This window comes from Protopterus annectens, chromosome 1.part1, assembly GCF_019279795.1.
Source record: "Protopterus annectens isolate FY-2018-M chromosome 1.part1, PAN1.0, whole genome shotgun sequence".
NCBI classification, from domain to species: Eukaryota; Metazoa; Chordata; order Ceratodontiformes; family Protopteridae; genus Protopterus; species Protopterus annectens.
This window is the reverse complement of record NC_056726.1, coordinates 1,621,138,566-1,621,152,651: the sequence shown is the minus strand read 5'-3', so window position 1 is coordinate 1,621,152,651 and position 14,086 is coordinate 1,621,138,566. Positions and strand designations below refer to the sequence as shown.

Here is a 14,086-nt window from a genome sequence, read left to right as displayed (position 1 = left end):
TAAACCTGCCCTAACCCTCATGTCCACACAATTGCACACATACCTAACCTGCGCCGTAACCCTAACTCACCTAACCCACCCTAACACTCACATCCACACAATCGCACACTTACCTGAATCTGACCCATAATTTTCCACCACAGCACTGAAAATACCAAAGCAACAGAAACGGGCAACCAAATTCTTTCCCTAGAAAAAATTTGAGTTTCTGTTGCTTTGATATTTTGAACATTCACTTAAATAAGTTCGATCAATCAGTGTTCGCTTTTTTAAGCATTCACTGATCTAATATAGACCCCACATCAGATGGGAAATTAGATTACAAAGTAGGCATCAGTATTGCATTGGTTTGAGCTACTTCCACCAGGATAGCTGAGTGTCTGGGTCACTGTTCAATCCTCTGTTGTCTGGGTTACAGGCAGAACTTCTTATGTATGTATTTATGTATTTATTTTGTTAATAAGGACCATTCAGTGCCACTTCTAGAAAATATTCTGCTTAACATAGCCCTTCTTGAATGTACCTGACTTTATATTTTACCTCTTTCTAAAATGCAGATGGAAAGTCCTTTTTCTCAAACTAATAGTAAGAGATTGCATGACAAATTCTGTACTATGGCATGGAAACGTCCATGTCTTCCTCTTGAATGTTCCAAGTTAAGATCCCCTAACAATACCCTGACAGTAATTTAATGGATATGAAAAAGGAAATAAAGGTATATGAAGTCAGTTGCTGGCTCCTGTGTGTCAGGTAGATGGAAAAAAGGTTTAAATGGCCATCATCAAAATGAATACATTTAATAACAGACATTAATACCATTCATACATTAAAATGTTCCCATCATGTTCCTTATCTTATCTATGTGCAGTCCTTCCTGAAAAAAATCATTATCCTAACAGCATCTTCTGACAGCAAAATATTATTTTTTATTATGTTACCATTGGATAAACAGGTGGCTGAGGTGGTCGATTGACCTTTTACAGTCATGACCCAGGTACTGACAGCAGTACGTTATGAAACTGTCAGTACAAGAAAATAGTCATACTAAAGAACGTAGATACATCTATTTACTTACTTCTAAAAACTGAGTTGGCACAGGAGTAAACATATGATCATAATTATGTAATATTAGCAAATTACTAGGAGATTACAATATGTGCACAGAGTTGTAGCCAATATTCTACTGAGAGGAATTATCCAACATCACTGAAACTTGCACATTTAGCTTTTTTTTTTCCTTTTAATATTTGCAAGTTTTAATTATTTATGAACAGTTTGGAAGGTGATTTCACAGTCTAGATCCTTGTCTACAGATTTTTTTCCCTATAACATTTTTGAAATTTGATCAGACTAAGCTTTGCATGAAGTGAAGTTTGAAATGTCTATACAAAGTATAATTAGGTTCAAATATTTTCCCTAGAGGATGTTGTTAGAAACTGTAATAACATTTTGCAGAAATATCCAACACTCTAGATGTAGTCTGCTAACCAGCTGTTACAAACCAAAGTACTTGACACACCTTTTCTGCCTTAGGGTGTTTGATACAGTACTATCAATACATAATTACAATTGTTTTAATAAGAGGAAATCAATTTTACTACTATACCAGCATCCAAATCTAGGAATTCCTGGGAGGCTTCTAGATTAGTAAAGCAACATTTGACAATCAAAAACCATGACATCTATTGTTAATTAAGCTTTTGACTTTTATGTTGATCATGAACACCTTCTGGAAGAATGTGTTAACTTATTGACATGACTAAACTCAGACTTATGGATCTAAAAGGAGTTGAAAATTATGTTATTAGTTTTCTTTTGGGATGACTACAGTATCTTTCTAGTGATTATAATGTTTTAAAATAACATATTTGATGGAATAGCTAAATTAGAAGCAACCAACTCATTAATTCCATGCGAATTCCAAGATAAATACCATCCATATAATGGCATTCACCATCTGTACAGTTTTAAGTAGGTGTTGTACTTCTTAGCCCACAAAACACCATACAGTAATAACATTTATCATATTTTATGTTAGATGTGCTTCCATGGAAGATCCCTCTGTTGTCAAGGATGGTTCGGTTTAACTATGATCAGACGTTTACACATATGAACAGCTTTCTTTTATGTTATCAAGACACTGAGTACTGGGGAAGATGTCAGTACAGATTTCAAAGTTAATGTGTGGTCTAAACACACTAGTGAAGATCTAAAGCTTAAAATGCAATGCTTGTTTTTTGTATTATTTTTAAAGACTGTAAAATTATTGTTCGTAAAATCTTTTATAATATTTTGGATCTTTTCTACCCAGGCCTGTGCTGAGAAATGGGCTCCTACCCAGTTGGACTTTTCCAGTAATCAAATATCAATAAAGAAAAATAAATAAATGCAGTTTACACAAACCCAGCTATTAATCCATTTGCATTTTTTCCTCAAAATTCCTCATCTCTTGTCCTTTCTGTTTGACTCAAGGCTCTTAATATTTCCTGTTACCTGTCCCTGGAGGATTCCTTTAAGTCTTAAAGTTTAAGACTAAGGTTGGCTCAACCAATGACTTGCCATGCCTTTGTACACTGCTGACCACCCACCTAATGACTTGCCATGCCTTTGTATGATGCTGACCACCCAGTAGTATCAAAATACCCCTGAAAAGAAGGACTATAGGTGGCAACAGACTCATTCACTGCTTTGCTTTTCTTTTTTTCATGAGCATACCAAGATAATTATATATCTATTTGTATTTGATTAAAAAAAAAAGATTCTGCTTGATGTCAGATTTTATTTTTTAACCCTTTTCTTTGCTTATGTTCTTTAATTTGTGGACTTTATTTTCGTAGATCCATGTTACTAATATTCTTACAAAAATGGAAATCATTCTTATTGCCAGTTTTTCATCTAGTTACAGTAAAGAGTACAGCACAAATAAAAGCTCAAACATTTACTGGTCAGTTCTGTATGTTCACTAATATGACATACCAGGACTGATGTTATGATGGGTATAGTGAGAATTTTCAAGGTATAAACTGGAAACATGTTATTCTCTATGATACGTGTTTTGCCATCTTGAATCCTTGAATAAAGTTTTCTCCATGCAGTCTTATTGTCTGTTATCCTGAAGCAAATCTCTGCATTCAGTTTGCTTGGTTACTGCAAGACATATGATCATGCCCCAACAGATAATCTTTCTGAACACTATGCAATTCATCCTGGAAAATGACAAACCGCAACTAGCCTTAAGGACAGCAGATTTGCATTGGCTTTATGAAGTGTAGTTGTGCTAACAAGTCATGAACTTAGTAGAAATGCAGCAACATATTCCCTTCATTTTGTAGAGGTTACAGAATCTCGGAAAGCCAGATGCAAAAGAAATTAATATATACTTACGAGTGCAAGGTGACGATGACAGGTCCAACAAGGTCCTATAATAATCTTTTTCACATGTACACAAGGAGGCTCCCTCTTCTTCTGATGAGCTGTGCTCCGGACAGGGCAAACAATGCATTTGTCGAGCTGACATCTTATAAAATCCAGGCTGACAGGCTGTAGAGAAGGATTACACACCATCACAAAACATGTCAAGTGTAATTAAGCAATTCTTTGTACATCTTGGTTAGTGCTGAAAATAATATTCTTAGGAATGTCAAACAACAGAGGTAACTGTGAAAAGGTCTATTATCCTCAGATGTCAGAAATGCAGTTTAGCTTTCTGGCTGCATATGAAAGACCAATCTCTATATAAGCACAACATTCACATACTTATTAATTTATTAATATTTGATTTCCAGGAAAGTCAGACTGGGTAGGTGAGCAATTCTGGCATTGCCCATGAAGAAAAGTTTCAAAGCATTACAAAAAGCATTTTAAGAGCAATAATTTTACAATCTCCAAAAATAATTCAATAAAAAATATAAAATATCCAGTATAAACAATTATACCAAATTAGACCTAATGTGAAAACACTGGGTAAGAATAGACACAAGTTATATGACAATGATTTAATATTTAAAGACATGTTATCCAGTTTATTGAAATTAAAGGTTAGTGAGTATAATTCAAACAGAAATTGCAATATCAAATTGAGAAAAAAGGGTTATAGCATATTTAGAAAGAGAATTGTGAATAGAGAAATTAATCAAAGTAAGAAAGTGAGTGAAGAAGGGGGCATAAGTATGTGTAAAGTATTAACAGGTGCACGTTCATATTCAAGAATATAGTTTGCCCTGGTGATGATCAAGAACACAGCCACAGTTATTGACCTGATAGATACAGGAAAAGAATTTCAGGCTTTAGCAAAATGGTACAAGTCCACACCCTGCTCAGCAGATTTAATAGGTTTGTGAACAGAGAGGAGATTTTGGTCATTGGATCATATGACCGAGTGGAAACATAACTGTGTAGAATGGCATTTAGTGCTGGAAAAGAAGATGGATGCTGGCTAACTTTGTAAGTGGTGAAAAGCTGTGTCATGTTAGTTGATGTAGTAGTTCAAACCAATTTAGGCTTTTTAGTGCTGTGCAGTGGAGGGTTGTGAAAGAGGTAAGAGCTGCAAATTTAGCCACTTTATTATAGCATTGTTCAAGTATTGTTTTTTGTAATGCCTGGAGGTTAGTAAGGATGGGGCAGCATAAAGTAGTGAGAGGAGGATGTAAATACTGGTGAGTATAGTTTCAGTTGTGTTGGTGAGAAGGTTTCTAGCACTATAAAGCATCTTTAGTTTTTATTGTGTTTGCAATGCAAATTTGTATATACCAGTCAAATTTAAGATTATTGTCTACTATCATTTATAATAATTTGCTAGAAGTGACTTTAATGGTTGCATTACTAAGACAGAGGATTTCAAAGTTTCATTTTCATGAGAGACAGATTTGGGGAAAAAAGATGCAGCTTTTTTGGGGGGGGGCAGTTGAGCATGACGTATAAGTTATAAAGTCATATTTCAGTGACTGTTAAAGCTTCCTGAGTAATTTTTGGAGATGTGCCAGGTTCTCAAATGTGCATTTGAGTATGGAGTGGAGTCATCTGCATATTGTATTGGGTAAGCCTGTTGTGTGGATGTGTCGAGAGTGTTGTTGAAAATGTTAAAGCGGAGGAGACCAAGGACAGGACCTTGTGATGCACTTGTGATGGTTGGGAGGTATGGAGAGAGAGGGGAGTACACTTTACCGACTGATATCTTTTGAACAAGTTGCTTTTGAACAAGAGAAGGGTGGGTTGAGATAGACCTAGTAAGGATATCTGAAGTAGAAGTTTGCTGTGTCAAACTGTGCTGAACACTTTTCAAGTCTAGAAACAAGATGGAGACTAGTCTGCTCTCATCTCTAGATTTACTAACAGTATCTATAAAGGATAAAAGTACAGCGTTAGTACTATGGGAGGGATGGAAGCCATGTTGTGTTACTAACTGTATCTATAAAGGATAAAAGTACAGTGTTAGTACTATGGAAGGGATGGAAGCCATGTTGTGTTACTAACTGTATCTATAAAGGATAAAAGTACAGTGTTAGTACTATGGGAGGGATGGAAGCCATGTTGTGTTACTAACTGTATCTATAAAGGATAAAAGTACAGTGTTAGTACTATGGGAGGGATGGAAGCCATGTTGTGTTACTAACTGTATCTATAAAGAATAAAAGTACAGCCTTAGTACTATGGGAGGGATGGAAGCCATGTTGTGTTACTAACAGTATCTATAAAGGATAAAAGTACAGCGTTAGTACTATGGGAGGGATGGAAGCCATGTTGTGTTACAAACTGTATTTATAAAGGATAAAAGTACAGCTTTAGTACTATGGGAGGGATGGAAGCCATGTTGTGTTACTAACAGTATCTATAAAGGTTAAAAGTACAGTGTTAGTACTATGGGAGGGATGGAAGCCATGTTGTGTTACTAACAGTACCTATAAAGGATAAAAGTACAGCGTTAGTACTATGGGAGGGATGGACGCCATGTTGTGCTACTAACAGTATCTATAAAGGATAAAAGTACAGTGTTAGTACTATGGGAGGGATGGAATCCATGTTGTGTTACTAACTGCATCTATAAAGGATAAAAGTACAGTGTTAGTACTATGGGAGGGATGGAAGCCATGTTGTGTTATTAACAGTATCTATAAAGGCTAAAATTACAGTGTTAGTACTATGGGAGGGATGGAAGCCATGTTGTGTTACTAACTGTATCTATAAAGGATAAAAGTACAGTGTTAGTACTATGAGAGGGATGGAAGCCATGTTGTGTTACTAACAGTGCCCATAAAGGATAAAAGTACAGCGTTAGTACTATAGAAGGGATGGAAGCCATGTTGTGTTACTAACAGTATCTATAATGGATAAAAGTACAGTGTCAGTGCTATGGGAGGGATGAAAGCCATGTTGTGTTACTAACAGTATCTATAAAGGATAAAAGTACAGTGTTAGTACTATGGGAGGGATGGAAGCCATGTTGTGTTACTAACTGTATCTATAAAGGTTAAAAGTACAGTGTTAGTACTATGGGAGGGATGGAAGCCATGTTGTGTTACTAACTGTATCTATAAAGGATAAAAGTACAGTGTTAGTACTATGGGAGGGATGGAAGCCATGTTATGTTACTAACTGCATCTATAAAGGATAAAAGTACAGCGTTAGTACTATGGGAGGGATGGAAGCCATGTTGTGTGGGGAATAGTTCTTGCTTCTGGAGATATTTTAGAGGGAAGAGATAAGATTGCTATAGATTTACAGATAGTAATGTCTGTTGAATTTTTTCCTTTTTGTACATGGACAATCTGGGATTTGTTTTCCAGAGAGAAGGAAAATGGGATTCCTGAACTGACTTATCTTTGAGGATTGAGAAAGGATCGGCTATTTTAAGGTGCTCACTTGAAAGGTCATTACCTGAAGTAGTGCATGGTTTGAATTCAAGAGACTTAGCCATTGCTTTAATTCCAACACAGATGCCCCTGTGAGTATAGTGCACATTATTTGTTTATCTGTTTGAGTAGTTTTATATATGATATGGGCACAGATATAGAGGTGAAGGTGGGTGTGGTGACTTTTGGATATTGGACAGTGCTGCAATTAAATGTTAGGGAATCCTAGGTTAGGGACAGAAATAAGAGATTAATCATATTGTAGTTTTGAGTGGACACTTATCAGGAGAGGTTTAGGTTGAATTTTTGGCTGGGATGAAAAATGTCTTCAATGCCTGACCAGAACTTTTCAGGGTTGAGTTTACTATTGCAGTATATTTTTTGTCTTCATTTATTTGCTTTTTAGTAGGGTTGCAGAGCATTCGGACGTTTTTGAGATACTGTAGTATTTTATATGTTTGCCATTCTTTTTATACTTTTCCTCTGTCCTGCATTAACATTCTACTCTTTTGGGATAGCCATATGTCATTATTTGTTTTTAGTCTTTCTTCTAGGGTGTGCAAGGCCATTTAAGATGTTTAGTAACGTTTTACTGAATTAATTTACACTGTCATCCTTGGAGGTGATTTTTAGGATGTTTTAGTTCGTAGATGTTAGGGTAGTAATTGATATTTTGGGGTTAAACTTAGACGGTCTGTCTGTTGTTTTATAAACATGGTGTTTGAGTGGATGTCTGAGATGTCTTGTTGTACAAACTGGAAGATGGTCAGTTGGAGAGTCAGACATTGTGCCATTCATGGTGAATTTGCTAGGATCTGATACTAGCATCAGTCTAATAAGGGTTGTGATGTATTGTTATAATGTGGGGCAATTAATTAGTTGTGTGAAATCTTATATGTTCATGCCAGATAAAGGGGGTCAAAGGTTATGTACAGGCAATTCATACTGACATCACCTAGTAGTATTTTTTTTTTTCATTTGGAATTGTTATGATTATTTAATGAAGGATATCTGCTGGTGTAGCTGTACTGTAGTACTACATATCTGTTAATTTTCAGGAAAGTAATAAGAAACTCTGCTGAACTGAATTTTGCTATTGGTTAGTTGCAGGAGGAATGTGCTAGATGTTGGGAAATATTAGAGAAATACCATTACCTTTCCTCTTTATATGATCATTCCAGATGATATTATAGCCAGGGATGTATACCTTTGGAGTCATTTATGCTGGATTTAAGTCAAGTTTCAGTTATGCTGAAAATATAACAATGACTGGTTGGGTAATCCAAGCATGAAGTTCAGTAGTTTTATTTCTAATGCTTCTAACATTTATGTCAGCAAAAGTTATATTAATAGGGTGGGGGTAGACCATTGTTGGTTTAGAGTACTGTATGGCAGAGAATTGTCTTGATGTTGGTTGTAGTTCCAAAATTAGGGTGAATGTATCCTCCTAGGAGGATTTTACTATAATGGGGTATTATTAATTCTTGTGTCTTGGAGAGTATGTTTTCATTTAAATTTTTATTTTGATTTGAGAAGAAATGGAGTTAATCAGTCTATATCTGGAGTAAAGGTAAGGGACATAACTAAGTAGGCTTGGTGCAATGTGTAGAGACGTTATGGAGGAAGTATTGATAGGTAGTTGGGACAGAGATGGACAGACGGTAGGAGCTATTATTGAGTCATAGAAGGATGTCAAATGGCTCAGTAGGAGGACAAGAATAGAGGATAAGTTGACGTGTAGCATGATGAAGTCAAATGATCTGTACTTGATGGCAAATGCTGGAAAAGTAGAAATCAGGCAGGATACAAGAAGTTGCAGTGCTGTAGGATATTCTGTGGTGCCAGAGTCTGAAAGTTGGTAGAAGGCAGGTAGGAAAGATGTATTTTCTATGAAGGAGGAGAGTTAGGGTGTCCTGCTATCTTCTCATATGTTTCTGAAATGTAAGAAATAGAGGTGTTTGAATTGATAGATTATGACCTGTGCTTTGTTGTTGCAGGCATTACTAAATGTTATCACCCAATGATGTTCCCAATTTGGTTTCAAGCAGCACTTTTCAAAATAGACTTCAAATAATTTAAAAAGTACATAATATAATGTCATGCTTAATATTTTGTTTTATCAATTATTTCTCAGATGCACATACATGTATTCCATAAGCATAAACTAAATTTATTCTTACGCTTTCCATGTGAATACTGATTATGTTATGTTGCTAATACACTTGGGTATGGCACTCACACCAGAATAAATGTCTTACTGCATCGAACCTGTTGTTTTGAATTGCTGTTATAATATACTATGTCTCAAAGTGCCCTCCTTTTGAATATGTGTTATTCAAATCCAGTTACTTAATAACACATGTATCAAAGGGGCATGCCATAGAAGAGGGCAAATAGCCATAAGACAGGGTAGTATAAGGTTTTCTTTTTTTGCTTTTCCTTGGTACTGCTTGATTTTGGAGTTAGTATATTTATGTTATATAGGTAATGGGGTATATGGGCTTGACAGCCCTGCAAAAAAATAGAAAAAAAAAATATTTCTGTGGATTTCTGGTGATATAGTCTTTTCATGTTCTATATACTGATAGAGTTCAATGAAGTTTCTTTTAATGAGTTGTTTGCAGCCCATGTATATGTGTAAACACAGATACACACACACACACACACACACACACACACACACACACACACACACACACACACACACACACGCACACACTGATAGTAATTATTGTATCTCATTAGCACCAAATCTCGATAGTAAGAAATTGTACTAAATAGCTTAAAGGCTAATCATAATGCATCAATATACTGTAAATTAATTAAAAAAAAAAAAAAAAAAACATTTTAGTTCCCTATTTCATAACAATTCAGTCTGCTATTCAGGCTATTTTTTAAAGATAAGAAAAAAGGGTGTAAAGTGTTCAAAAACAAGTGGAAATTCCTGCCACTGGTAAGTAAAATGTACATTTTTTGGGATCCAGAATTAATCAGTATAGACAGAGTGCATAATAACCCTAAATGTTACCAAAAGTGACTGACTGGTTAAAAAGACAAGACATTCACTTTTGTTATGCCCATTGCAAAAATATCAGCTGTAATTTATAAACAGCTTTTTTAAGTATGAGTGACAGTGTGACTTAACAAAGAACAAGTTGGGTACAGAATGAAGTAACACACATGCCCTGATCTCACCTATGAGTATTAGTCACTGCATGCAAATTAAATACTCTTAAAATGAGGACATGAAACTTATAAACATTGCAAACATTTTCTTCTGTGTTTGCAAGGCAGCTGCAGCTGTACCCTCAGCTGTTGCATTAGTAATGTCAGATGTTTCGCTACTTCAGTGATAAAGAGAATACTTGTTTATCAGCAAAATAAAGTATTTAAATTATTATGAGTTAGCATTATATCAGAGTTAGTATGTTAAGCAATTGTGACTGTGGGGTGAAGCCTTCACATAGCTGCATTTGGAGCATAGATCCTTACAAACATACTACGTTTATGTGTAACTTTGCTTTTGAACATGTGTGGTACAACCTTTGCATAAGCTGCACATATTCATTTTGCATTCCCTTCGTTAATGAGTTCACGGCCACTGGCAGGCTGGTGACTACGAAAGGCATGGGAACTAATTCCATTTAATACTAGTTTCCTAATTATCTTAGAATAATTTTCTGACTGTATTATTTTGGGATTTGAATAGTATGTAAGAAGATAAGTGGCAGATTTGCATGATGTTTTAATTTAATCGACATGTGCAGTGGTTAGCATTCTTGCCCCACAGCAAGATGTTCTTCAATTCAATTCCTGGCTGTGGTGCATTCTGTGTAGAGTCTGCATGTCCTCCCTGTGATCATGTGGGTGTATCCCCTGGGTGCACCAGTTTCCTCCCACATTCTAAAAACATGCAGTAGGTGGATTGGCCACTCTAAATTGGCTGTGTGTATGAGTGAGTGATATGGGTGTACCACCGTGGCAGGACTAGCCACCCAGTGGTGTGAACCATGGCTTGAGATAATTGTCACTGTTGAAGTGACACCCTGATTCCATGTGCAACATGGGAAAAAGGGGTTGAGAATGGATGGATGATTTCTTTAGATAGTCAGTATAAGTAAGTAGTACAGTGAGATATTGCATTCCTTCATACTTACTAAGTTATGGTCAGTACAGAGTTGTGAAAGTCCATTTGCATTTACTGTGCACTTGGAGACTTTGAGTTGATATTTACATTCACAACAAGACAGAAGTGTGACTTTCTCTTATGAAACATTCAAGGTAGCTGACTGTAAGCCAAATTTATGTTATTTTGTCTAATTTAGTAATCATCACGTTGGCTGATTTACTATAATATAATGTTTCATCTGATTTGAATGATACACTGTCTTCCCGTTGCCTTCTGACACACCAGCAACATCAGAAAAGAGAAGGCACAAGAGGAAACCCTAACTCTAACAAAAAAAATTAGTGGATGACATAAAGGAGTGACCAGTCACATTTTCAAATATCATGGGTACCAGGATATGAAACATCCTTATCAAAAAGTTAATCTCTAGCTATCTATGGCAATAATAGGACAAAGAGATATTTGAAAGGACATTCTGGTGTCATCGCATACATTGTCATCCAAAGACATTTACCATGATAACTGCCTGTCACCATGCTCTGTTCCCAGTGCCCATTCCAGCAATACAGTCATGCCTGTTCAATTATGCACAGTAACTATACTATATAAAGTACAATGACACAAATATGGTGCCTGGGAATGGCTATTCATCAACTGGTTCTTTATGGATTATATTAATTGCATTTCATTTGTCCAATCATCTATTTGCCTGAATTTTTTTTTTTACTTTTTTAACTAGATATTGAGCTGCTACAAGGACCTTTTTCAACCATGTCCTAAGTGACAGGCATCAAAGTTTACAATAAGTGGGATCACAGTGCTTACATGTAGTAGAACATGATGATGTCATAGTCTTAAACCCTGCCTGCAATATAAATAGGACCTGCTGGAGAGACAGGTATGTCTCCCAGAGATTACCTCTTCTCTGCAACAGGTTTCCCATCCATGTCAAGTCTGGTTCATCTCTAACCCAATTCAAGTGTAACTCCGATAATTGGATGGAGTTATGGAAATTTATGCTGGTTTGGCACCTATGTCTCTAATGGACACAGGCAACCTGTAAATGGTTAATCGCCCAAGCCCCTGCTTGTAAACGTTTCATCTCACAAATCCCTGCTTAGACTTATCAAGTGTACCAGAAATTGTCAGAGATTTGGGATGCCTGGCTATGGTTAAAATGGCCTTTGTGGTCATTAGCCTAGTAAATGCCTATGAACCTATTAGCGTATAGAATTGCAAAGGTATACCACAACATTTCGTGCACATTATGTACACTGTTTATTCTTATGTACAATATTTGTAAATAGTGCAACACTGAGTATGTATTCCGTAGTATAGCATATAACAGCTATTGTAGACATAACCTTTACAGTTCTGTTGCAAACAAATATCTGAACTGTGTGAAATGTAAATACAAATTGCATTAATTACATAACTCAGAGAAAGTTTTATCTGCTTCTGCTACAGGGAATTGAGTCTGATGCCTCCATTTCAAGGAAGATGTTTTCTGCACTGGAAATAGAAAACTAAGTCCCACCATTATGCATTGATCATATAATATAATATTAACTCTCTTATTTTTATGGAAAAAAAGAATTGGGATAAGAAGTATGATAGAATGAATCTGTGGCAGGTGATTGTATCTGTTTATCTACAAAAGAAACAAGATCCTTTTGATATAATAAATAGAGCATGAGCAGAGTAATTAAAACTCACATTCTACCCTCATGATTGACAAATACTGATGGCGAGTTAGAACAGTTCAACAGGTTCAAGAAGCATGATCAGATTATGAGTTGGGTAATCAGGTCTATATTATAAAGTTGACCAACCAAAATGTCAACTTACCTTTCATCGACATCTAAATGTTGAAGCTGTACTTCATCGAATGGCCAAATCATCAATTTTTTTTCCAAGGGAAAGAAATTGGTTGGCTGTTCTGTTATATCTGTCCTTTTCCCAACTGTAGTGTGATTTTGGAGTTAGTATATTTAGTTAAGGGGGGTGTGGGGGGCACATCCCCCATGGGTGGTATGGGGGCAAAGTCCCCCACTTAATAGCGTTTATTGTAATGTGGTGTCAGCTTTTGGCCTACCGATTTCTTTCCATTGGAAAGAAATTGATGATTTGGAGTTTCTATGAAGGGCAGCTTCGACCTTTAGGTGTCGATCAAAGGTAAGTCGACATTTTGGTGGTTCGACTTTATAATATAATCAGTGATATTTCATAAGAGCATTACTGCACTTGAAAAGAAAACAACAATAGTAATAACATTTCATCATTTAAATAAAGTTGGTAGATTAATGAAATGCATATGTTTATGCTACTTTCTTTCCACATCTCTGGTTTGCTAGAAAGGCTGTTGCCACTTGAATATTTGTCTTCTCTACATCACATTGGCCAATGCTGAATACTGTTTCTAACATTTTAGTCTGGTAGAATGATTGGTGCAATGTAACAGTTATGGGCCTTTTACGAGCTTATAAATGCCAACTTTGGACATACATACACTTAGTGATCCTCACACTATAGCAGTGGTCAGCTGACCACTGTCCCTATAGCTGTTTGCCATTGTGTGGAGACATGATTTATATCATGGACACACAAACCTCTACCAGTGACAAACAGGACATAGCTGTTAATAGCATTTAATTCATTTTCTTAGTCTACACTAAGGACATTGCATTTTCTTTTTTCGTAAAAACTTATTTTATTTTCATAATAATGAACAAGCAAATTAATTATAAAACAAGCAAAGAACATTTTACATATGCCCACAGCTGATTAATACATTGAAGTTATACAAATCAACAACAATTAATATTTTTCAAGCAAATCTTTAAGTTGAAGCCAAGATTTATATGAATGTGTAATATTAGGATAAGGCATTTTTCTGATGTCAGAGGTAAGAATTTATGCATTGGGCTTTATCTACTTTTCCTGTAAAAGGTATCAGATCTCTTTTACATTTTTGAGGTGAAAGGTCCCAACAGAACACTATCTTGCCTATAATAACATGTTTACTACTCATTATGTTATATTTATATTTATTTGACAGTTGGCTATCCATCTGATGATGCATGAATTTATGCCTTACTCAGTAAGTTTA

At 35.7% G+C, this 14,086-nt stretch overlaps 1 protein-coding gene across 1 annotated transcript in view; it reads right to left on the bottom strand.

The window, feature by feature from the left end:
• LOC122816569 (ephrin type-A receptor 7-like) overlaps positions 1-12,838 on the bottom strand; it is a 2,140,039-nt gene extending 2,127,201 nt beyond the window's left edge. Inside the window, exons 1-2 of the mRNA XM_044089436.1 lie at positions 12,826-12,838; positions 3,385-3,540 (exon numbers count right to left, since the gene is read on the bottom strand). Coding sequence (XP_043945371.1) covers positions 3,385-3,540; positions 12,826-12,838 — 169 coding nt within the window. The remainder of the gene's footprint in view (positions 1-3,384; positions 3,541-12,825) is intronic.
• Between the last annotated feature and the right edge of the window lie 1,248 nt (positions 12,839-14,086).